Source organism: Peromyscus eremicus, chromosome X (assembly GCF_949786415.1).
Source record: "Peromyscus eremicus chromosome X, PerEre_H2_v1, whole genome shotgun sequence".
NCBI classification, from domain to species: Eukaryota; Metazoa; Chordata; class Mammalia; order Rodentia; family Cricetidae; genus Peromyscus; species Peromyscus eremicus.
The window spans coordinates 91,139,886-91,160,253 of record NC_081439.1 but is presented as its reverse complement, the minus strand read 5'-3'; the positions used below and the strand labels follow the sequence as shown (position 1 = coordinate 91,160,253).

The following is a 20,368-nucleotide window of genomic DNA, read 5'->3' as shown; positions in this document are numbered from 1 at the left end:
AGTGAGTATCAGCAAGTGACTCGAGAGGACTTGTAGGACTTTCTACCAGTGCACCCAGAACAGTATACACAAGTGCCCTTTTTGCTTATGAAGCAACCTCTAGCACTTTCTCTGTTGCATCTGGGAGTTAGAGGTCGTTAGGAAAAATCCCCTGATCTTTAATAAGCAGGGCACCCAACATTCAAAGGTACTTGGTGCCAAATACTTCTGAAAGCTCTTCTCAATAGTTAAGTGTTAAATAGCCTTCTCCTGTGACTCTTATTAAATATTCCTGGCTTCAAGCTTAGAGATTTTGATTCAGTGTGTAGCAAATGAGGAGATCATCCTTCCATTTGAGTGAGCCAGTGAGAAATCCAGAACCACCTGGCTGAGAAGCAGGACCACTGCACAGGTTAACACTGTAGTCCATTCAGGCATGAGTTTGCATAAGCATCTATTTATGTTCATTGGTCCAGTTTTCTCTCTTCTGGCCTCCACAACCCCAACTCCAGTAGCAGAGGTGGGAGGAAGAGAAAAGCATAATATTGACTGGTGCTAAGTTTGTTGGATAGCCTGTCAATCAGTTCTTTGGAATAAAGCTCAACTAGTTCCTTTTTACATAACCACAATCATGTTTTGTTTCCTTTAGAGAGAAAAAGAAATCAAAAGGCAATTTTTTGAACAGGATAAAAGTAAATTATTAAACTAAACAAATGAATAACATTGGTGAAAAACAATCCATTGCAAAGAACTCCTAGGATAAATCTCAACAGAGCTGGTCAAGCCAAAGCTAGTTCATCACATCTGTTACTAGTTACATGTAAATTTCAGATTATACATAAAAACATCAATTTTAAAAATCTACAGGCTTAAGAGAAAACTCTAAATGCAATTTAGTAAAACTTTGGTTATTAAAATGGTTAGAAATATGCATTATTGATCTGTGTTTTATTTGAAATTTATGACTTTTAAGTTCCAAAGCTTTCTGATAGAACTTTATGAAATGAAGAAGAGTTAGGTAAAGATACATTTGGATTTTTCAATCCTAAATTACTCCCAATAGATTTTATTTGCTTTGGAAGCATTGCAAATCCTTAAAAAAATGATTGAGGACAAAAATAGACTTTGAACGTCCTAAATACCATAATTTCCCTAAGAACTCTTCATTTTTCACAGTAGAGGCTCATCCCTTCACTGCCTCAGTGCCCTACAAAAGCTCTGGCTGCTTCATATTTCTTCATCTGCCACATTTATCTGGATACATCCCTCCTCTTTTGACCTTTCTGTTAGAGTTCACTGAAGAATTTCTTGTCTTCACCTTAACGCCCAAACCCCAGCTGGATGATTCAAAATCGTCTTTTGGAATTTTGTTGGTGGGAGGAGGCTGTCTTCCCTTCTAAGGGCTGCATTTTATTCCACTGCAGAGTGTGGGATTCTGCTTAGGTTGGACTGTTCTTATAGTCTAAATGTTTAGAAGAAGTTAGATGAAGCTTATCTTAGGTAGTGCTGCCTGCCTTGTTTTCCCGGAGTATGGATCACCCTTCTCCTGAGCTCTCTCCCTAGTGACAGGTCCCCTGTGGTATTTACACTCTGCTCTTTGTTAAAAATCACAGAAGAAAAGCAACAAGATTCTTCCATTTTAAACTTGAATCCTGCCAAACTGTTCTTGAGGCCAACTCTGTACCCACTTGTTCAAAATGGTCTAGAAAACAGTGTTACTGTGTCGGGAAGAGAGAGAAAAGTGTAGGCAAGAGAGAAACACATCTTGCCTGATTTCTATGGTTCTGTTCATAGCTCTGAGCCTCACTCTTTAGGTATCTGTTGAGACTCTCTGTGCACTGGGATCTTCTCCAGGTTAGTTTCTTGGAAATCTTTACACAGACTGACCTGTTAGAGGGCCCAGTACTCAAGCAGTTCTTGCAAAAGACAATAAAAAACAGCCAATATCTTTCATATTCTTTAATGTGACCCAGTGGACTTGATGAGAAAGAAATAGCCTAATGATTCATTCCGAGTCTGTGTTGCAGCCAAATCAGTCAATTCCTAGAAACGCCCCAAGTGGGAATATGTCTCCCCCCAGCCCTGCCCAAAGAGATACACCCTACCCTAGAGATAACATTGATTAAGATGCCGACAGATCTCCTTGGATATGAGGTGATGGAAATAATGAAAGCAACACTAAGACCCACTTACCGCTTGAAATATCCACAGTCTTAGCCATTCAGAAATGGAGAACATTCATTCTCAGACCTCTCCATTCCCAGCACTGCCTGTCCATTTATTTCCCTGGAACCTAGCTCCATGCTATATAGTAGTAGCCTAATAAGTTTAAGGTTGACATATCTGGAAGGATGTTCTGTGTCCCCTTTCCTTCATAGGTTCCCTCTGTCTGTAGTCCTGATATATGCTCTTTCAAGATATCTCAGAAAACATAGAGGCAATGATTATACTTCTCCATCAACAACTGAGAGACTAAAGATGTCTATCTATAAGGCAAGCATTGATTTGGTTTGCTGTAGCCACTACCAATGGGAAACTGAAAAAAAATGCCTGAAGATTAGAGGCATAAAAGGCTACCACCTCACGAATAACTCTTGTCTTAGCATCCCTCTTCCTAATACCAAAATATAGTCTGTCAACATTAAATCTTATGCTCATCTATCTATGTGAGAAAGTCAGACTCTTGCAGCATTTGATATTCTGAATGGATTTGATTCAAGCTATAGATGAAACTGGCCATTTGGAAAGAGAATTAGTTTTTCATCTAACCCTCCTGGATAGCAAATCTCTTTTGGAAATTATTATATCCAGAAGCATAACTACTTAGACCACACATATTTTCTGTGCCACTCAAGATATTAAAAATACTACACTGTACTAGAGATTCTTTATCAGATGTTCAGGACAAATAGAATTCCATTTTCATGAATTTATTTATTACCCCATGGAAAACTATTTGCGGAATGTCCACTATTTCTCAGACTATTTGTGAGACTCTAGAGGCTGCTGCAGAGGCATATGGATAACTGTTGAAAGTAGCTTGTCACTCAAACAGCATTATGGTCAAAGACTACCTCTGTAAATGCATGTTCTTGCCATGATGAAACAAAGAATGTTTGATATTTTAAGGAACTGATGGATGGTATTCTAAGACTAGTAACCCATCTTCTCTCTCTACTCCTGTGTTCTCTTTCAGTGTGTGTTTCCAACGGAAAGACCTATTCTCACGGAGAGTCCTGGCACCCAAATCTACGGGCGTTTGGCATTGTGGAATGTGTGCTATGCACTTGTAATGTCACCAAGCAAGAATGTAAGAAAATCCACTGCCCCAGTCGATACCCCTGCAAGTACCCTCAAAAAATAGATGGAAAGTGCTGCAAGGTGTGTCCAGGTAAAAAGGCAAAAGGTGCGTTGGCTGGAGGACCTGCCTTTGGTTGAATGGGATCCACACAGAGTCCTGTTCGATTTTCTTTGTGCATCAGAAACATAAATGACCTGTCATATAATTCTAATGATAGTAGTTCTAGCAAAAATGAACTTCATTCTTTCCTCTTCTGAGAGACTGATGGTTGCTTTGAAGGAATTGACTACTCAGAAATATTCTGGAGAGTTTCTTGTTGTCTGCAACTTCACACATGTGCCAAATTGCTTAACTTGTTCTTGCTTTTCTAAATTAGAGAGTTTATGTTATCACTGTTTTAGGAAAACAGCCACATCTTTCACTTTTTAAATCACTAATTCACTTCTAGCCATAATCCAGTACTATTTTCATATGAGAGATGCATGAATTACAGTGGAGGGAGATTAGGTTCTAGTCCAAATCTAAAGTCATTATATGACCTTAAAAATATACCGGATCCATATGTATCTGGGCCCTATCAGCCCCATGTGAAAAATTAAAGCAGTTTATCACTGTGCTCCATTTTTATATTTTTGTCTGATTTTGTGTTTTAATTTTTTGAGACATAGTATCTGTATATATTTATGGGCACAGTATGATAATTCAAGTAATATATTACAAGGCATGATTACTAAATCAGGGTAATTGTCACTCCATCTCCTCTGATATTTATCCCCAGACTCTTCTAGTCATTTTGAAATTTCTCATAAATTGGTTTTGCTATGGTAACCCTACTGTGCTATAGAAAAGTAGAAAAAATTCATTCTAATGGTGTTTTAATATCGATTATCCAACTCTATCTCCCCTTCACTACCTTCCAACACCAAAATCCTATAATTATATTATTTCTCTTTTAAACACAAGAACAGTGTCGTGTATAAACTGACTTTCCCAATGTCATGAAACTAATGGATAAGACAGTCAAGGCCTTAAACTCAGGTCACTTCCAGCCCACTGTCTTTTCTACTTGAAAATGTAGATGATCTTTTTTTAAAAGACAAATTATTCAAACAGTAGTTTTTAAGACATGAGCTAGATTTTAAAAAAAATATGTCATCTATAATGATGTCATTGTAACTTTGGTCTGCTACAGCTTTCCTGTATGATCAAGAACAAGCCTCATCAACTTTCTGAGTCTCAATTTCTTTTTCTTCAAAATTATATTGTTAAAGCAAGTGACTTCCTATAACCACCACGACCACCCAACTCCGCCCCAGCCCCAAACCCAGAATTCCACCATCAATGAATTAGCCATTCCCTGGTACATTAATTCTTCATTTCTTAGGCCTTCTGTAAAGAATTTATGTAAACACAAGTGAAAAATAAACACTTTTTACAATGGAGATGGATACATCATTTATCCCTTCCATTAAACAGTCTTTCCTACCTTGCAGGCAAACATACATTCAGTGTAAGTACATGAGAATCTTTACCTGAGTCTGTGATTCCTGAAATTGTCTGCACATTGGAATCCCCAGGGAGCTTCTAAAATTTCCTGTGCCCCATCTCCAGATATTATGATTTAACTGATTTGAATTGTCACCTGGGCTAGGGACTCTTTTAAGTTCCTCAGATATGTTCTTTTGATATACAGAAAAGATTGAGAACAATTGGTGCATGCTCACATTGGTTCATGGTCTTGTCCTTAAAATGTGATTGGTGGACCAGCAGCACCTAGCAGCTAATTGTCAATGCTAACTCTCAGGCCTCCTCCTGCCCTGCATCCAAATCTGCAGTTAAGATTCTCAAGTGATTCTACTTTAAGTATATTAAAGCTTGGGAAGTAATAATTTAAGATAACTACAATGCCCTTCATCTTCCATGGTGAAAGGGACAGGGATAGAATGTGGATACAAAGGACAAGAGCTAGCCAAATAGTAGAAATCAAAATACTGAAATTCAGGAGGATGTGTGCCTATTAGGGATAGGCAGGGAACATATTCAAGGAATGATGTGGATATCAGAGCCACCCAAACATGGTGACTTATAGTCCCTTCCCAGGTTGGGGTCTCATTTGATCCACAAATCTTAATGTCAGTTGCAATCCCCCAAGATGTTTTTCTCTTTGGCCAAAGGTCTAACATTTACACTTAAAGGGTAATATAGGATAATCTTAGGGAAAAATGAATAGTTACCTAAACACTAAAGATCAGGTTTTCAGATTTGATTCTTTGATTTTCAGACAGAATCTCATTTCACACTGTGCTTAGGATTCTATTCATACGGGTGATTTCAAATAAAAAGAGAGCCACAGAGTATGCATCGCTTTAAAAAAAAGAATTTCCTTCTCAGGATGGTAGTGTTTTGAAAGCATCCAGATAAGCAACCCCACCTCTGGGCTTACCCTGAGAAAGTAAATGGAGATACATAAAGGTGCATAATGAAACATTGACAACAATCAGAAAACTCACTCATAAGGGAATGGCTAAATTATGGTATGACTTTACTGTGAAATATTATGTAGCCATTAAAACCATCATAGACCAAGATGGCGGGCATGGAATAATTAAGTTAAAAGAGCAAGCTACAAAAATATGTGTATTATACTTAATTTTTGTGTTAAGAAAAAGTTTGTGTGTGCTTAGATTTTTTTAAAAGCCTGGAAGGGATTATGACAGAATGTTTACAGACATTGTCTTTGGATAACTGACTTAACCAAGTATTCCTATTTTCTTCTTTCACTTGTATTTTCTAAATTTTCAATAGTAAACATGTATTACTTTCATCATTTGAAAACATAATAAAAGTTGTTGTTTTAAAAACCACCCGCCAGAATCCCAATTGTCAATATATTGAAGAATCTGACTGACTTAACCAGTTTCCCCGAATGAGCTATTTTTACTGTTTTCCATCCTAATCAGATATGTTGAGCTAGTATATCCATTGGGCATCATGGAAAGAGACAGTTCCATTCTCATTCTGTGGACTTTTCTCTCTCTGAGCCAGACCTGGGTGTATGCATTTTAAATCACTCTTAGGGGTCGTATTGCCCAAGAGTCACTGTCAACATGGCTTAGGAGGCCTTTTCCATATATTCAGCACCTGCAAAACATTAAGTGTGCCCTGCATTCAAGCTAAAAAAATGCATGTTAAGAACCTACTGCATGCAAACACAGGCACTGAAGAATGAGAGATGAACAAGACGGGCAAAGGCTACTGCCTGGTTCTTGCATTGTAGTGAAGAAGTACAATGATAACTAATCAAGGATGTAATTTTAGCATGTGATGAGGACTGTGAAGGGGGAAAGAGCAAGATCAGGAGATGGTGAATAGTGCATGAAACATTGTCAAAAATAGTCAGTGAAGTGTGATGTTTGAATAGACTCCTGGATGACATGAAAGGGCCCTCAGACAGGACTGTCAGACCATCAGTGGCCTCTTAAAATAATAGCACATGACCTAAAGGAAAAGGGACAAAGCAGTAAAAGAAAAAGGAGCAATAATATGAATTATTTCGGTAGGGAAGAAATAAATAAAGATCACTGGTGACCAAGCCAAACACTTCATCACAACAAATGGGAACATGCTCCATCAGTAACAAACCCAGGCCAAGGTAAAGGATATAAATTCCACCTCTCTCTTCTTATTGCTCTGTTAGAGGCTAGCCTTACCTTACATGTCAGTGTCCACCAATGAACTGGTCAAGACACACAACTCCTACAGATTCCCCAACTCACTTCTCATAACCCTGATACTGCCCTAATACCTGGAATTCCTTACACACTTCTTTTGGATTTGGTCATTAAATGGCTCTTTTATGATTTTAAAGAGCTTCCTGAGATGAGATAACACATCTTTATCTGTCATCACCACCTCCCAAAGTAATGGTGTTTAAGTTTCTTAGTTCTAGAAGTCACAGGATAATTTTCTCATGGGAAATGGACATGGCCCAAAATGACTTCAATTATGTCATGGCTCACTGAAAGGAACTGAGAGTAGACAGCATGGAGGTGAAGTGCCTTGAGATGAAAAGTGCAAAGTGTTAGTGAATACATCCTTTTAAGAACAAAATTTGTTTCAATGTCTTCTAGTTTCACCTAGGACTGAGTCACTACTGGGGTTTTGTTGTTCGTGGATTTCTTCAGTTGTCTACATTCAGATCTTAGGAGGGTTTGGTACTTCTCAGAGACTCTTTAGAACACTGGGAGAACTTTGAGCAACTGACAGGTACTTTTAGTGCCATCATGGGTTGGGTTTCATATGTCAGGTCCACAGCCAACATTAAGCTAGTGAGCAAAGTTTAAGAAACTAAGCTCTCCTTGTAAACATGACAGTTGAATTGACAGAAGTGCCTGTACATTCCATGACCTCCTTCTTCCCAGTTGAAAACTGTGAGCACACAGCCCTTAATTGCCTAACATCACCAAAAAAAAAGCCTGCTCTGCCAAGTAATCAAATGTCTAAAATGAAAGGCAAAGAGAGAAAGGAAGCTTGAGTCTAAGATAATCCACAAACTGAGTGATCCAACTTGGAACTGTCAAGAGATGACGGTGGTTTTGTCCTCACAGTGCCAAATGGTGGGAGGCAGAGGTAGAGAGGAAACTTAATCAGGTCCAAAAGAGACATACAACAGCAATTTGATTACAATGTCCAGTCCAATATGTCTGATTGGACGACAGTGAGTCTCGTCAGTATGAGCCACAGATTCCCCAAACATTCAACCCTCAGTGGATTTATCCCTGTTGGTTCAGATATTCTTATAGATAACTTCTGAAGTCTCAAAGTTTTCAGGGTATGTAAAGAATTCTATTCAGTATTCCTTATTTGAGTTACATACTTTGAACACACACCTGAAGGAGGTGCTAATTATAAAGCTATCAAAGGAACAATTCACCAATAATCTGGGAACTTATCACCAATAATAAGGGGAACTTATTTTTTGATATGAGGCCTGGACAAAGGGAGTCTGGTATGAAATGCCAATATTTGGGTATGGTATAAGTATTATGGGGCTAGTACCTTTATTCCTGGGAGCTGAAGTTCAGTGATCTGCTATACATAGTAAACGATCCACAGACAGTGGATCTAACCAATTTTTTTGTGTATCTCCCAACCATTCATTTGGCATAGCATGTACATGACTAATCTGACATCTAGATTTTGGCACTGGTGCTGATCCGGTATTATCGTTCCTCTTACAAACAAATCAAAGAGCATTCAGAAATGTCAAGCCAATTTGGATGGATCCGTTGGGCAAGTATATGCACATAAATGAGTGTCATGAGTATTTTCTAAGTATACCGAAATGATGTCAGAAAAGCTAACCAAAGCCCTCTGTCAGCCCATATCCTGGGCCTCTCTTAGCAACCTTGGGCTGGACAGAACACGATTCTACCCTAGTATAGAAAATTCAGTGTGCCCTTAAGTACCTAAGAGATTTATACCTGGCTATACTCTTCTTCATCAAAGTCCATTTCTCAGTGACTGTTGTAGGGAGATCCAGTTCAGTTTGTGGGTGTGCCCTACAGAGCCACTGATTCTGTCATCATGTGAGCTCATGAGAGCTTAGATGTGTCTTGGTGATTTGGTGGCTGCTAGAGGGGCAGCCTGAGCTGAGTTAGTAAGGTAAATCTCGGAACATTGTCTCTATAAAAAAATGTTCCTGTTGACTGTCTACTTCTGCTTAAGTGTCAGCTGTTCTAAACAGTGAGATGGCTAAATTCAGAAGTTCACAAAACCATGCCAAAACTCTACTTGCTTCCTGGTTCCAGAAGAACCTCCAAGCCAAAACTTTGACAGCAAAGGTTACTTTTGTGGAGAAGAAACCATGCCTGTTTATGAGTCGGTGTTCATGGAGGATGGAGAGACTACTAGAAAAATAGCCCTGGAGACTGAGAGACCACCTCAAGTAGAGGTCCACGTTTGGACCATTCGAAAGGGTGAGCAAAACAGCATTCAATTTGTGCTTCTAAGTGGGGCAGAGAAGGGACAACTCACCTTAATTTTACTTCAGCATATTCCTGTGTTTGGGTCAGAAGTTATCCCTTTACTTCAAAACTGCAGGTGTCTAGCACAGATGTTGTATTTGCAAATTTAACACTGTCCATGCTAAAGATCAAGGATTAACTGTTGCGATCCCTAGGGTTGTCCTTTGTTTTGTTTTGGTTTGATTTTTATATCAAATACCTATGTCTTACCACCAGAGTCTAATTTGTTGATCTGAGCCAGGCATGTGAATCAATCAGTATGTCTCCTGAAATCCTCAAAGTGGTTCCAATCTATGGCCTATGTTGTAAACTAATAAACTGCAGTCTCCCTTTCCAATATGAAGCTCAAAACATAGGAAAATTCATTCTTTCAGTGTGAAGCTAAGTCTCTGGAATTATACCATGTACTATGGATTAAGATAAATTTAAAACATCCTTCCTACATTTACAAAGATCATGGTCTTGGGCCAAGGAGATGGCTCACTAGGTAAAGGAGTTTGGCGATAAGCCTGATGACTTCAGTTCAATCCCTGGAACCTACATGGTGGGAGGGGAGAACTGAATCCCACAATCCCAAGTAAATTGTTCTCTGGCCCTCAAATGTGTGCTGTGGTACACAAGTGCATACCACACACACACACACACACACACACACACACACACACACACACACACACACCTCTTCTGTGAAGAAGACACACATACAATGTGAAGAAGATTATAATCTTACTCAAAACAATCCCTGTCATGATATCTAGTTGCTTTTCTGATTTCCCACAGCAGCTACCACAACAAGCAATGTTCTTTTCAATACTCAATGTGCTCCCACATCTATTCACACCATACTGTACAGACAAGACTAGTGATGATCTAGTCTGGTCAAGTTTTCCTGGAATCAAAGTGTAGGGATAAGATTTCATTTGGACAATAAGATGTGTCCTTTTGAACCTACCTCCTGTTCAAGATTCAAGGGTGCTTGAAAAGCCAGGTATGGTGGCATGTATCTTTAATCTCAGCACTTGGGAGGCAGTGGCAGGTGGATCTCTGTGAGTTCAAGGTCATCCTGATCTACACAGTGAGTTCTAAGCTAGACAGGGCTACATAGTGAGCCCCTGTCTCAAAATAGCAACAATAATAACCAGTGTTCAAACATGTATGTGCTCCACCATCATGCACAGAACTGTGCTAATGTGCTGCTAGCTAGTCCTGTCCAAGAGATGAGAATTCAGTAGGCCTTGGATACATTATAAACATTTCATGATTAAGGCAGAGCCTTATGATGCTAGTGCAAGTGATACTTGGATCACACTTTCAGAAATACTGCTGTAGTTGTGTACTGCATCTTTTCTCTCTCTGTTTCTCCCAACAGCCTTGCTTTTTCTAAAGAATGCCTTTCCCCCACCCATTAGAAAATATGCTAGGATACACATATGCTTTTCAGCCATGTTTATTCTGGGACTAAGAACTGGCCTGTTGATTTCTCAAGCAGTGAACCCAGCCACATATCCTTCACCCTACTAAAGTGTATGAATGGATTGCAATTTGCTAGTAGAACATATCAATAGCCTTCTATTCACAATAAAGCTTTTTATCAAGATTTATGCTTCCTGGACACAGCAAAACCCAAGCTTTTTCTCATTTCTTCCCTGTTGACCTCTGGGTTTAAGTGAGCTGGTAACAAGTTGCTCCTTAACTACTTGGAAGTTTCCAGTTATTTACCTGCCTCTAATAAGAACTATTTAGGCAAGGTAGGAATGTGGGCTAATGCATAAAACCCATTTGGGGGTTTGTTTCATTTTTAAGAGAAGCCTCCAAGAGTTGTGACTGTTTCCTGAAGGAAAATTTGCACTTCTGTGTGAATTCAGGAATAGGGGTAGCTTCTCTATTTACACAAATAATATGCCTGCAGTCCTACTACTAGTTTTCATTGTTTAGCCAGGAGGGCAGCCTAGTGGTTTGGCAGCAACTACTCTATCCAAATTATGGCCAAAGGCAGAATTTCTAATACTGCCTCTGGCTACAGAAGCTCCAAGGAGTACTCATGCTTTTCTAAGGAGGGGATCCCATGGTCAGAAGTATTACCTCCCTTATCTCCAGTCCCTGGAGAAGCTAAAGGGAGGCCAGTGAGCCAAGGAAACAAATGGAGTCAATTAAAATCTTTGAGCTATCCAAGTTCTTGGTTAAGTACATTACACAGCCCAGCTCAATACTCCTAAGCCCCAATAATGAGATTATATGCTCAGCCTGGGCAGAAAAGGGGGTCCGTGCTTCCAGAAAGAGATAGAAAATGTTTCATCACCTGTTCCACTTTGCACTTGGCCCTAGGCATTCTCCAGCACTTCCACATTGAGAAGATCTCCAAGAGGATGTTTGGGGAGCTCCATCATTTCAAGCTGGTGACTCGGACCACCTTGAGTAAGTGGAACCTCCTTTTACTCTTTGCTGGAAATCACCTCTAGCTTTTAAATGTAGCGTTGCCACACTCGAAGTCCCTCTGTGTTCTCAATATACATAAAGAATGCTCAGTTTCAACATTGGGGGATGTTCTATTTCTCTTTTGGAGGACTAAACAGCAAAGAGGCGTCAGAGTGCAAACTGGAAAAGCTTGGGAATGGTGAATACAAACTGTGATATAGTCCACATACAAGCTCAGGTCAAGGTTTCTTAAATGTCTTTAAACTGATAAACCAAGGCATGAGACAGTTGAAGGAAGCATCACAAGTTTTCAGGTGTGGTATAATTGTGGAGTCTTCGCATCTGGGGATGAAGAAGATGACAAAAATATGGAACGCATATCAAATCTGTGTTATAGCAGAGCTCTCTGGCTCTTACAAAACTACCACTAGGTGCTAATGTTTCTTTAAAAGCATCCAGGCATCCTTGCAGACTTGAGCTCTCCCATTTTCTACACTAGATGGAGCTTAGGGACTAGATACTGCAGGGCACCAGGGTGGGGATGGGTGGGGAGCACTTCTAATGGAATAAAAGGCACCAGAATTCTATCCACAGGGAATTTCTAATGGGCGAGACAGAACACGAATAGGCCTTCAGTGTGAATTAGAATAGCTGTGAGGAGTTAAATACCTAAGTGCTCAGGGAAATCTGCAAAGAACAATAAGTTGAGAGCCAGGTGGGCTTAGTCGGGGAAGGCTTCGGGGAGGAGGTGCTTTCTAAAAGAAAAGGGTGTGACTGGGCAACAGGTCAAGAAATCAGTCCAGGGCGAGGGTGCAGCCTAAGAGAAGATTCAGGCAGGAGCAAACAAGAAATGTGGGTGGGGGTGAGGAATGATCACCAAGGCCACATAGGGTGCAATGAAGATGAAAAGAGTTGGTATGAAGTAGTCAAAAGGCTTAGAAGAAGCCAGTAAAAAGTTCACATGCAAAACAGGTAACATTGGGAATTGCTACACAATACAAGAACGCAGTGATATCAACGTGGTGCTCTGGATTCTTTATTAGATGTAATAAGCACTCACCTTGGTGAATCCAGACTATGAACAGTCCTGTTTGCCATGCTAGGTAGTTAGATTTGACCTCTAGTCTAAAGCACAGCAGTAGAGGTTAGTTAGTAAGCAGGTAAATGATGTATTCACATGTGGCTTTTAGAAAGAGGGTCTTACTGTGAGGAGTGGAGTGCACCATTAGCGGCAGAGCTGGTGAGAAACTGAATTAGGAAGTTCTCACATTCTTCTGTCTCTCAGACAAGGGAGGATAGGTCACCATGAGAGATATTTCTAAGGTTAAGTCAACAAATAGATGTGTGGCGGGGGATTAGTATAGAGTGACTCCAGTATTAATAACTTTGTAGATTGGATGGATAGTAATGCCATTCACCAATGAAAAGCTAACGAATAAGCAGGTGTTGGTGAAAAAGGACATCTGCTTGGAATGTACTTTGATCAGGATGCCTGAGAGCAAACTAGAAATGGAGTTGGTAAGGTATTTTGTATGTCTTTTGAAAGATTAATAGAAAGTAAATGAACAGTATGAGAATCTGAATGCAGCAGTTGAGGAATCTCTACAAAAGAGTCAGGAGTAAAGGAAACAGAGACTAGGGTGACTTTCAAAATTACTAGTTCACCATAGAATACATTTTAGTTCACGTTGTGAGCAAGACAGTATAAACTTTAGAGGACTTCAAAGCTGATTTAGACATACTCTGTGCCCATAGTAGTTAGGATTGGGGATGAGTAATGAAATTAGGTATTGTGTGCCCCAAACATTGTACAGCTAAAGGAAGTGTGTAGTGAAATGTGTTTAAGTGGAAGCCTCACCTCTCTCTCTCCCCAGACCCCGCCCCTAAGAAAGCCCACCAAGAGTCAGCCCCTCCCCAGGGCTGCTCAAGACCACACCTACAGGCTACTTAAGACCTAGTTGCTATACCTGCCCTGTTCTTTCCTTATTCCTCCCCTGCCTTCCCAGGAGTCATATAGGAGTTGTTTTGCTCTGCTCAGATTAAACCTGGATTTATTATATTGGCTTGATTGACTTATTACATCAGCAGCAGAGGATACCCAATAACTGGGGATCCAAAATTTATCAAAATGATCCAATGGAGTAACCTGGGGACAATGGCATAAGCCCAACTCCTACACATAGTGTGCCTCAATAGCCTAACACATCATAAGGCTTTGGTAAACATTATCCATCCCCCTTTTTTTCTACTTCCGTGCTGAGGCATAAAGAATAGAGGAAAATGAGGAATTTAAGGCAAAAAGAAGCAGAGAGATCAGGTTTCAAGGGGAGGGCACTATGTTCTCATGTGAGTAGGGAATCCAAAGAGGTTCAAAAGAGGTTTAGGGTGAAAAGGAGTTTCCCAACCTCGGGCTCAGAGCTCCCCAGATTTCAACACCATGAACATAGGAATAAACAGAAATGTGAGGGGCTATTGAGAGTAAATAGGCAATGGAAACGATGCAGCCAAGTTGAGAGCGGAAAGGGCTGTGAACTAGTATGGGAATGGAACACTATGAGCAGCCATAGGATTGCATTTCAGGGTGCCAACAATGCATAAGGACAGCATGTGGATATAGGAGAAATATGAAGATGAGCAGTTGTTGGCAAAGGAAGTGAGGAATGGAGAAAACAATGATAAATAATCAAGTCACCCAAACCATTACGTCTGGCCCGAAGAGAGCAAGCTGTGGTTTAGTGATGCAGTAGGTATTGTTGTTCACAGGTATTTTTTTAATTGGTGCCAATGAGCCACCTGTAGAGCAAGCAAGTAGACTGGTGAAAATTTTGCAAATGCTGACTACACTATAAAAATTCTAAACACAAGAGGTGGAGCTGTTTCAGTGGCTGAGATTCAAGTTCAGTTCCCAGTACCTATCTCAGGGTAGTTCACAACTTTTTGTGACTTCAGCTCCAGGATGGTGTGATATTACTGACCTCTGTGGGTACCTGCACTCACGTGTATTTATCCCCCTAAACACATTATTTAAAATTAAATAAATCCTTTCATAAAAGTTTTCTAAACATAGCACTTAGGATTTACTCATGGGAGAACAATTGAGTCTCGTTTGGGGGATCTTTCAAATGCTATGGATTGAAGTAAAAACTCCATGTCTTGTTTTCTGTCTCTGCCCTGAGAAAAGTGTGTGTTTGAGGGAGTGCTTTTTTGTTGAAACCACCTGCCATTCATATTTCAAATACCCTGAGGAGTCTACAAGGATGTAGGAAAGAATAAAGCGTAATGGTTGTATTCCTAATTAGTTCAGCTCTAATCTTACACACTCTTGCCATTTTGTGTTTCCCTTTTAGACCAGTGGAAGATCTTCACCGAAGGAGAAGCTCGGCTCAGCCAGATGTGTTCAAGTCGGGTGTGCAGAACAGAACTGGAAGATTTGGTCCAGGTTTTGTACCTGGAGAGACCTGAAAAGGGCCACTGTTAGACAAAACAGCCAGGATTGGATAGTATCAATCAAGGAAACCCAAGCTGCAGCTGGACTGCCGGCTTACTTTGCTTAAGTCAACAGCTCGCTAAAACCCCAAAGTCAGACGCAGTCAAATTATCCACTCCAGCCACAACATACCTTTTTCCTCAATGTGCAGCAGTATGCAGTCCTCAAACATCTCCTCTAAAGAGAATAGAGGAGTCTTTAACGATGTCTGGAGGGAGAAGGGATAGAACATCCTGGTGCACCCTTCGTTTCTCTGAGAATCAATTTTATTTGAAGGTTAAAAGAAAAACACTTTTAGGGATTCTATGCATAAAGTTAGTCATATGAAAGAAAGAGAAGGAAACTGCTCTGTTTAAGTTGGGTCACATAGGGCAATCATTTGTATGAAATGCTTTTTGAATGCTCAAGTGTCTTCCATTCTTCAAAAAAAAAAAAAAACCTACCAGTGGGTGGAGATACAGGGCAGTCAGTTGTAGAGCACATACCTAGCATATATGGAGCCTTGGGTTCTACTCTCAGTACTGAAAACAAAATTCCATCCTCATATCTCATATACACATGTATGAACAGACACACACACTGAACATGAAACTGCCATTGTTTCTGGCTCCTAAATACTGTTGAAGGTTGTTGGCACCCAGGAAAACAAATTGAAAATGCATGCAGAAGATTCTGCTCTCAAGCCCTTAAGACAGTTTTTGAAGTCATCAACCGTGGTGGTAGGGTGAAGAATGCCAGTTAAGGGTCTTGTTCACTTTGAAGTGCTGAATTCACTTGGTCTAAGAATATCACTTCTCTTTCCTTACCTGAACCTATGGAGCCTTCATTAGGAAGGTATGATTTGGTGAAATTATTAAAAACTAAATTCATACAAAACAATCCATAACTGTAGAAGATTCATAACTATAGAAGAATAGACGTGATAAAAATAAAATAGTTCATCTTTTTTGTTTTCACAGCTATAAAACTCACTAGTTTATAAGCTAATGCTCACTAATTTTCTTGAGGCAATAGTCACCTAGACAGACACTTTAGTTTGAATTACTCTAAAACCCTATTTAAGGGTGATCTTACTTCTCTGATTACAGGAGTTTAAATTTGACTTTATAAAGAGACTTGGTCCTTGTGAGCTTCTGAACATTGGTTCTTCTGTCAAGAGAGTTACTATTCATTCAGGGAGCTGAGAATTCCGACACAGACCTTTCTCCTAAACCTTCCTACTAGCCTTGCCTTGTCCACAAGCATAGGTTGTATCTGGGATTTTAGACAAGGCTGCTCCTGAAATGTTTATTTGCAGCCCAATGCCACAGCATAAATTATCCTTCTGAGGCTTGGCTTTAGAAATCATCTTTGTGGAAAAACTATAAATACTTCCTAGCAAGGAGCATAGGCCTGCTTTCTGGATCTGTCCTCTCTGAGGAGCATGCATGAGCTCAAATAAGTACTAAGAAATACGAGGACCTAGAAACCCCATATTTCCCACACGAAGCAAGAGAACACGATAGGAAAAAAATGTGTGAAAGGTCTGGTCTTTATGGGAACCTGGCAGAGAAGGGTCAGTTTCCACAAAAGAGACACCAGGCTTTGGGGCCAGGGCTTCATGGGACAAATTTCTTGCCAGCCAATCACACACATTCTCCTCAAAAGAGGGACATAAGACATCCTGCACTGCAAAGCCACAGAACATTATTGAACATATGATGGGGACAGTGTTGATCCACTGCTGCCTCCCTCTCAGGGGAAACAGTATTTTCAGAGTGTGGCGATCAGTAACCAGATCCTGAAGGAAAGCGGTGATTTCCCCTGCTAGATGATTCACCCCAAAGCCTTCCCACCCAGGTGTTCTCTGAAAGCTTAGCCTCAAGGGAACACCTAAAGAGCTCCCCTAGATAGTCTCTTGCCTCCAGGTGCGGGGACACACCTTTCCAAAGTGCTGTGGGAGCAGAAACTTGGGAGCTGTCAATGTAGAAATCCTCCAGTGTTTTGGTATTGGGTAGAGTGTAGGGTAGAGGGGAAAGAGGTCAAACTGCCTGTAGTTAGTAGAGAAGAATGGATATGGTTCTTTTCATGTATTTATTTGTATCATAAACACTTGGGACAGCAAAGACTATAAGCACCATTTTGCAGTTTTATCCATTTTCTAGTTAGCTCCTGTAAACAAGTATGAGTAACATAACAGTATTACCCTTTCACTTTTCTCACAGGACATGTACCCAAATATGGTACTTATTTATGTAGTCACTGTGTTTCTGGATTTTTAAATTAATAAAATTTTAATTTAAAAAGATTATGTACAGGAAAGTCATATGATTGACACTCCAGTCAAGACTGTCATTCAATTGGGTAAAAGATGATGGCGGGCCTACTGGTGTCACAATCAGCTTGACATTCTTGTCATGCTACTCTCAAGTAGTTAGCAGTGTCAACTTAGCAGTAAGGCTGCCTAGATTCTTAAGCCAGCTCTGTAATTACTATATTTGTCAGTCTTCCCAATTAGAAAATGGGATAATGATGATACTATTGTTCTTTGCCCGAAGTCTTGCAGTAAGGTTTAATGTAGTCAGTACTTGTAAAATAATTAGTATAGGGTCTGGTATCCAATGAGTATTCATTGATAACCATGGATATTCAGGGTGGGCATGGCACTTAGAATGACCATTGATGTTTTACTTCCTCTTGGACAACTTACTTAGGTTTCAAGAGGACCTCGATTTTGACCTGCTGTTCACAGCACTTTTATGCGAAGCTTGTTTAGGGATCAGTGTAAGGATTTTGTTACATGTGTTGATCCAGACTAAATTCCCTCAGATCTTCAATGCCAACTAAATACAGGCTATTCAGAATATAGGCTAAGTCAGAATATGAAAGGATTTTAAGAGAGAAGTCCAAAGTGTCAATCATTGCTGAGATGTCTAGTGATATGGCAGGAACTATGTACTGATGTTGATAACATGGGAGAAGAGAAGAGATGAAGTTACTGGAACAAAGGCCTAGTTGGGGTGGATTGTCAGAGGTAAGTGTGGGGTGTTGTGAGGAAATAGAGCTAGAAGCTCAAGAGAACTCACTGGAGAAACTCTCTAGTAGAGTGAGAAAAGACATGATGAAGAAATCATCTCCAGAAAGAAATGGGGTCAAAGGCATTTTGTCTTACATAGGGGAGCTATTTGTCCAGATCATAACACAGAGGAGAGAGAGATTATAGAAAGGACAAGACTAAAGACCATGGGTAATAAGGGAATTAGTCTGTTTCATGCAGGGCACTAAAAGTTATATCCCATGCTGCTCTCAGTACTCACAACTCTTGACCCACAACCTGGGTGAGCATTTAGCTTCGGATGTTGACCATTTTTATCAAGGTCCACCTAGTTCCATCATATCACTATTATTTCATTCCCCTTGTACTCAACTTCCTTTATTCTGGAATGTCACACTATGAATCAAAATATCACCCTACCTCCATTAAGGAAAGTCATTAAGTCAAACTAGACCTCTATTGCTCCATCTTGCATTATCCATTTTCTATGATTACTCATACCCACATTTCTCCTGGTCCTTCAAGTTTGTGCTCCTATATGCAGATAATGTTTGTAGGCTTTTTCTGTCAACTCCTTTTGAAGGACGTTTACCTCTCCTACTACTTCCACCACGACTCTTAGAAAGCAGCAAAGACCACCTCGTATGGGCTTACAGAGAAGACCTGCCTGCTCCCAAACATTGCCCATCATTTTATACCTTTCTTGCTTTTACTTTTTTTAAAGAACTTTTTTATATTTATTTTATGTGCATGGGTATTTTTCCTGCATGTATGTCTGCATACCATGTACATGCCTGGTGCCTATGGAGGTCTGAAGAAGGTGTCATCTCCTGGGACTGGAGTTGCAGATGACTATGAGCCTCGATGTAGATGTTGGGAATCAAACCCAGGTCCACTAGGAGAGCTGAGCTATCTTTCCTATCCTTTGCTTTGACTCTTGAAGGGGCTCAAAATATGCCTCTCAAAACTGTGCCATTTTAGCATAAGGATTACTTTGAGCTAAAGAAAATTAAGAATCAATAGCTGCAGAAAATTTTTTCTATTCTACCTACAACTGCCTGAACACAGGACATAAATTTTCCTTTGAGGAAGGTAACCTCTCCTCCATTCCAAGGACAGAAGAGTGACTTATCCCTTAGGGTAGGAAATCAACATCAAGATGAATTTGCATGAACAGACAGTTCATACTAAAATAGTCTTCAGCATCCATTCATTTCTCCCTCCCTTATTCATTTCCTAATCTCTCTCCTAGAATTTATCATCAATTTAAGTTCAAGCTCTCCTTCTTATGTTAAGACAGTATATAATCCCCTGAATCTAACCACCTTCTAGGGTTTCATTTTCTTTCTGTGAACTTTTGTGTATACACATATTAATAAAATTTGTGTACCTTTTCTTCTGTTACTGCATTTTTTTTGGTTTGTTGAGACAGGGTTTCTCTGTGTAGCTTTGTGCCTTTCCTGGAACTTGCTTTGTAGACTAGGCCGGCCTCGAACTCACAGAGATCCACCTGCCTCTGCCTTCCGAGTGCTGGGATTAAAGGTGTGCACTACCACCTGGCTTTGTTACTGCATTTTTTATTAATTTAATTCATAAGTTCACAGTCATGAGAGCTAGGAAGGCAAAGAAATCGTGTTTCCTCACCAATAGCATTGCTAGAATAAATGTCCCTTCTGTCTCTGTCACAATTATCTTCACAGCCACCGCTGTTGCCAGCTCTGTATTGCTAGAGGGACTTCTGCTTGCACAAAGTTACCACCAGAGTGACAGTGCTCAGAATTCACTGTCTTCCTCAGCTGCATGGTTTCCTGTGAATAAATAGAGAACTCTCCCTTCCTTCACATCTGTAATCCTATTTTGTCACCTTCCACTGAAGTAACAAATTATTCATGAGTGTTTGTTACTGTATGCACCAACATGGGTCTTCTTGTGCCTTAGAGTGTCATAGAAGTCTTCATGGAAAAAGGTGTTTTATGTTCTATTTTTCAGTCCAGTTTTCAGACCTCAATTGTCAGGGTACAAAGTCTATATTGAGTGAAAGCCTCCATGTTTCCATCCTCTTTGGGTCACATGTACTGTTTTGACTTCCCATCAAAACCCTCTTTCAAATTGACTTCAAGAGTCTA

General features: G+C 40.1%; 1 protein-coding gene across 1 annotated transcript in view; it reads left to right on the top strand.

Moving 5' to 3' along the window:
• Chrdl1 (chordin like 1) overlaps positions 1-19,636 on the top strand; it is a 124,058-nt gene extending 104,422 nt beyond the window's left edge. Inside the window, 4 exon segments of the mRNA XM_059250817.1 lie at positions 3,176-3,385; positions 9,091-9,258; positions 11,632-11,721; positions 15,069-19,636. Coding sequence (XP_059106800.1) covers positions 3,176-3,385; positions 9,091-9,258; positions 11,632-11,721; positions 15,069-15,199 — 599 coding nt within the window. The 3' untranslated portion in view covers positions 15,200-19,636.
• Positions 19,637-20,368: the final 732 nt, after the last annotated feature.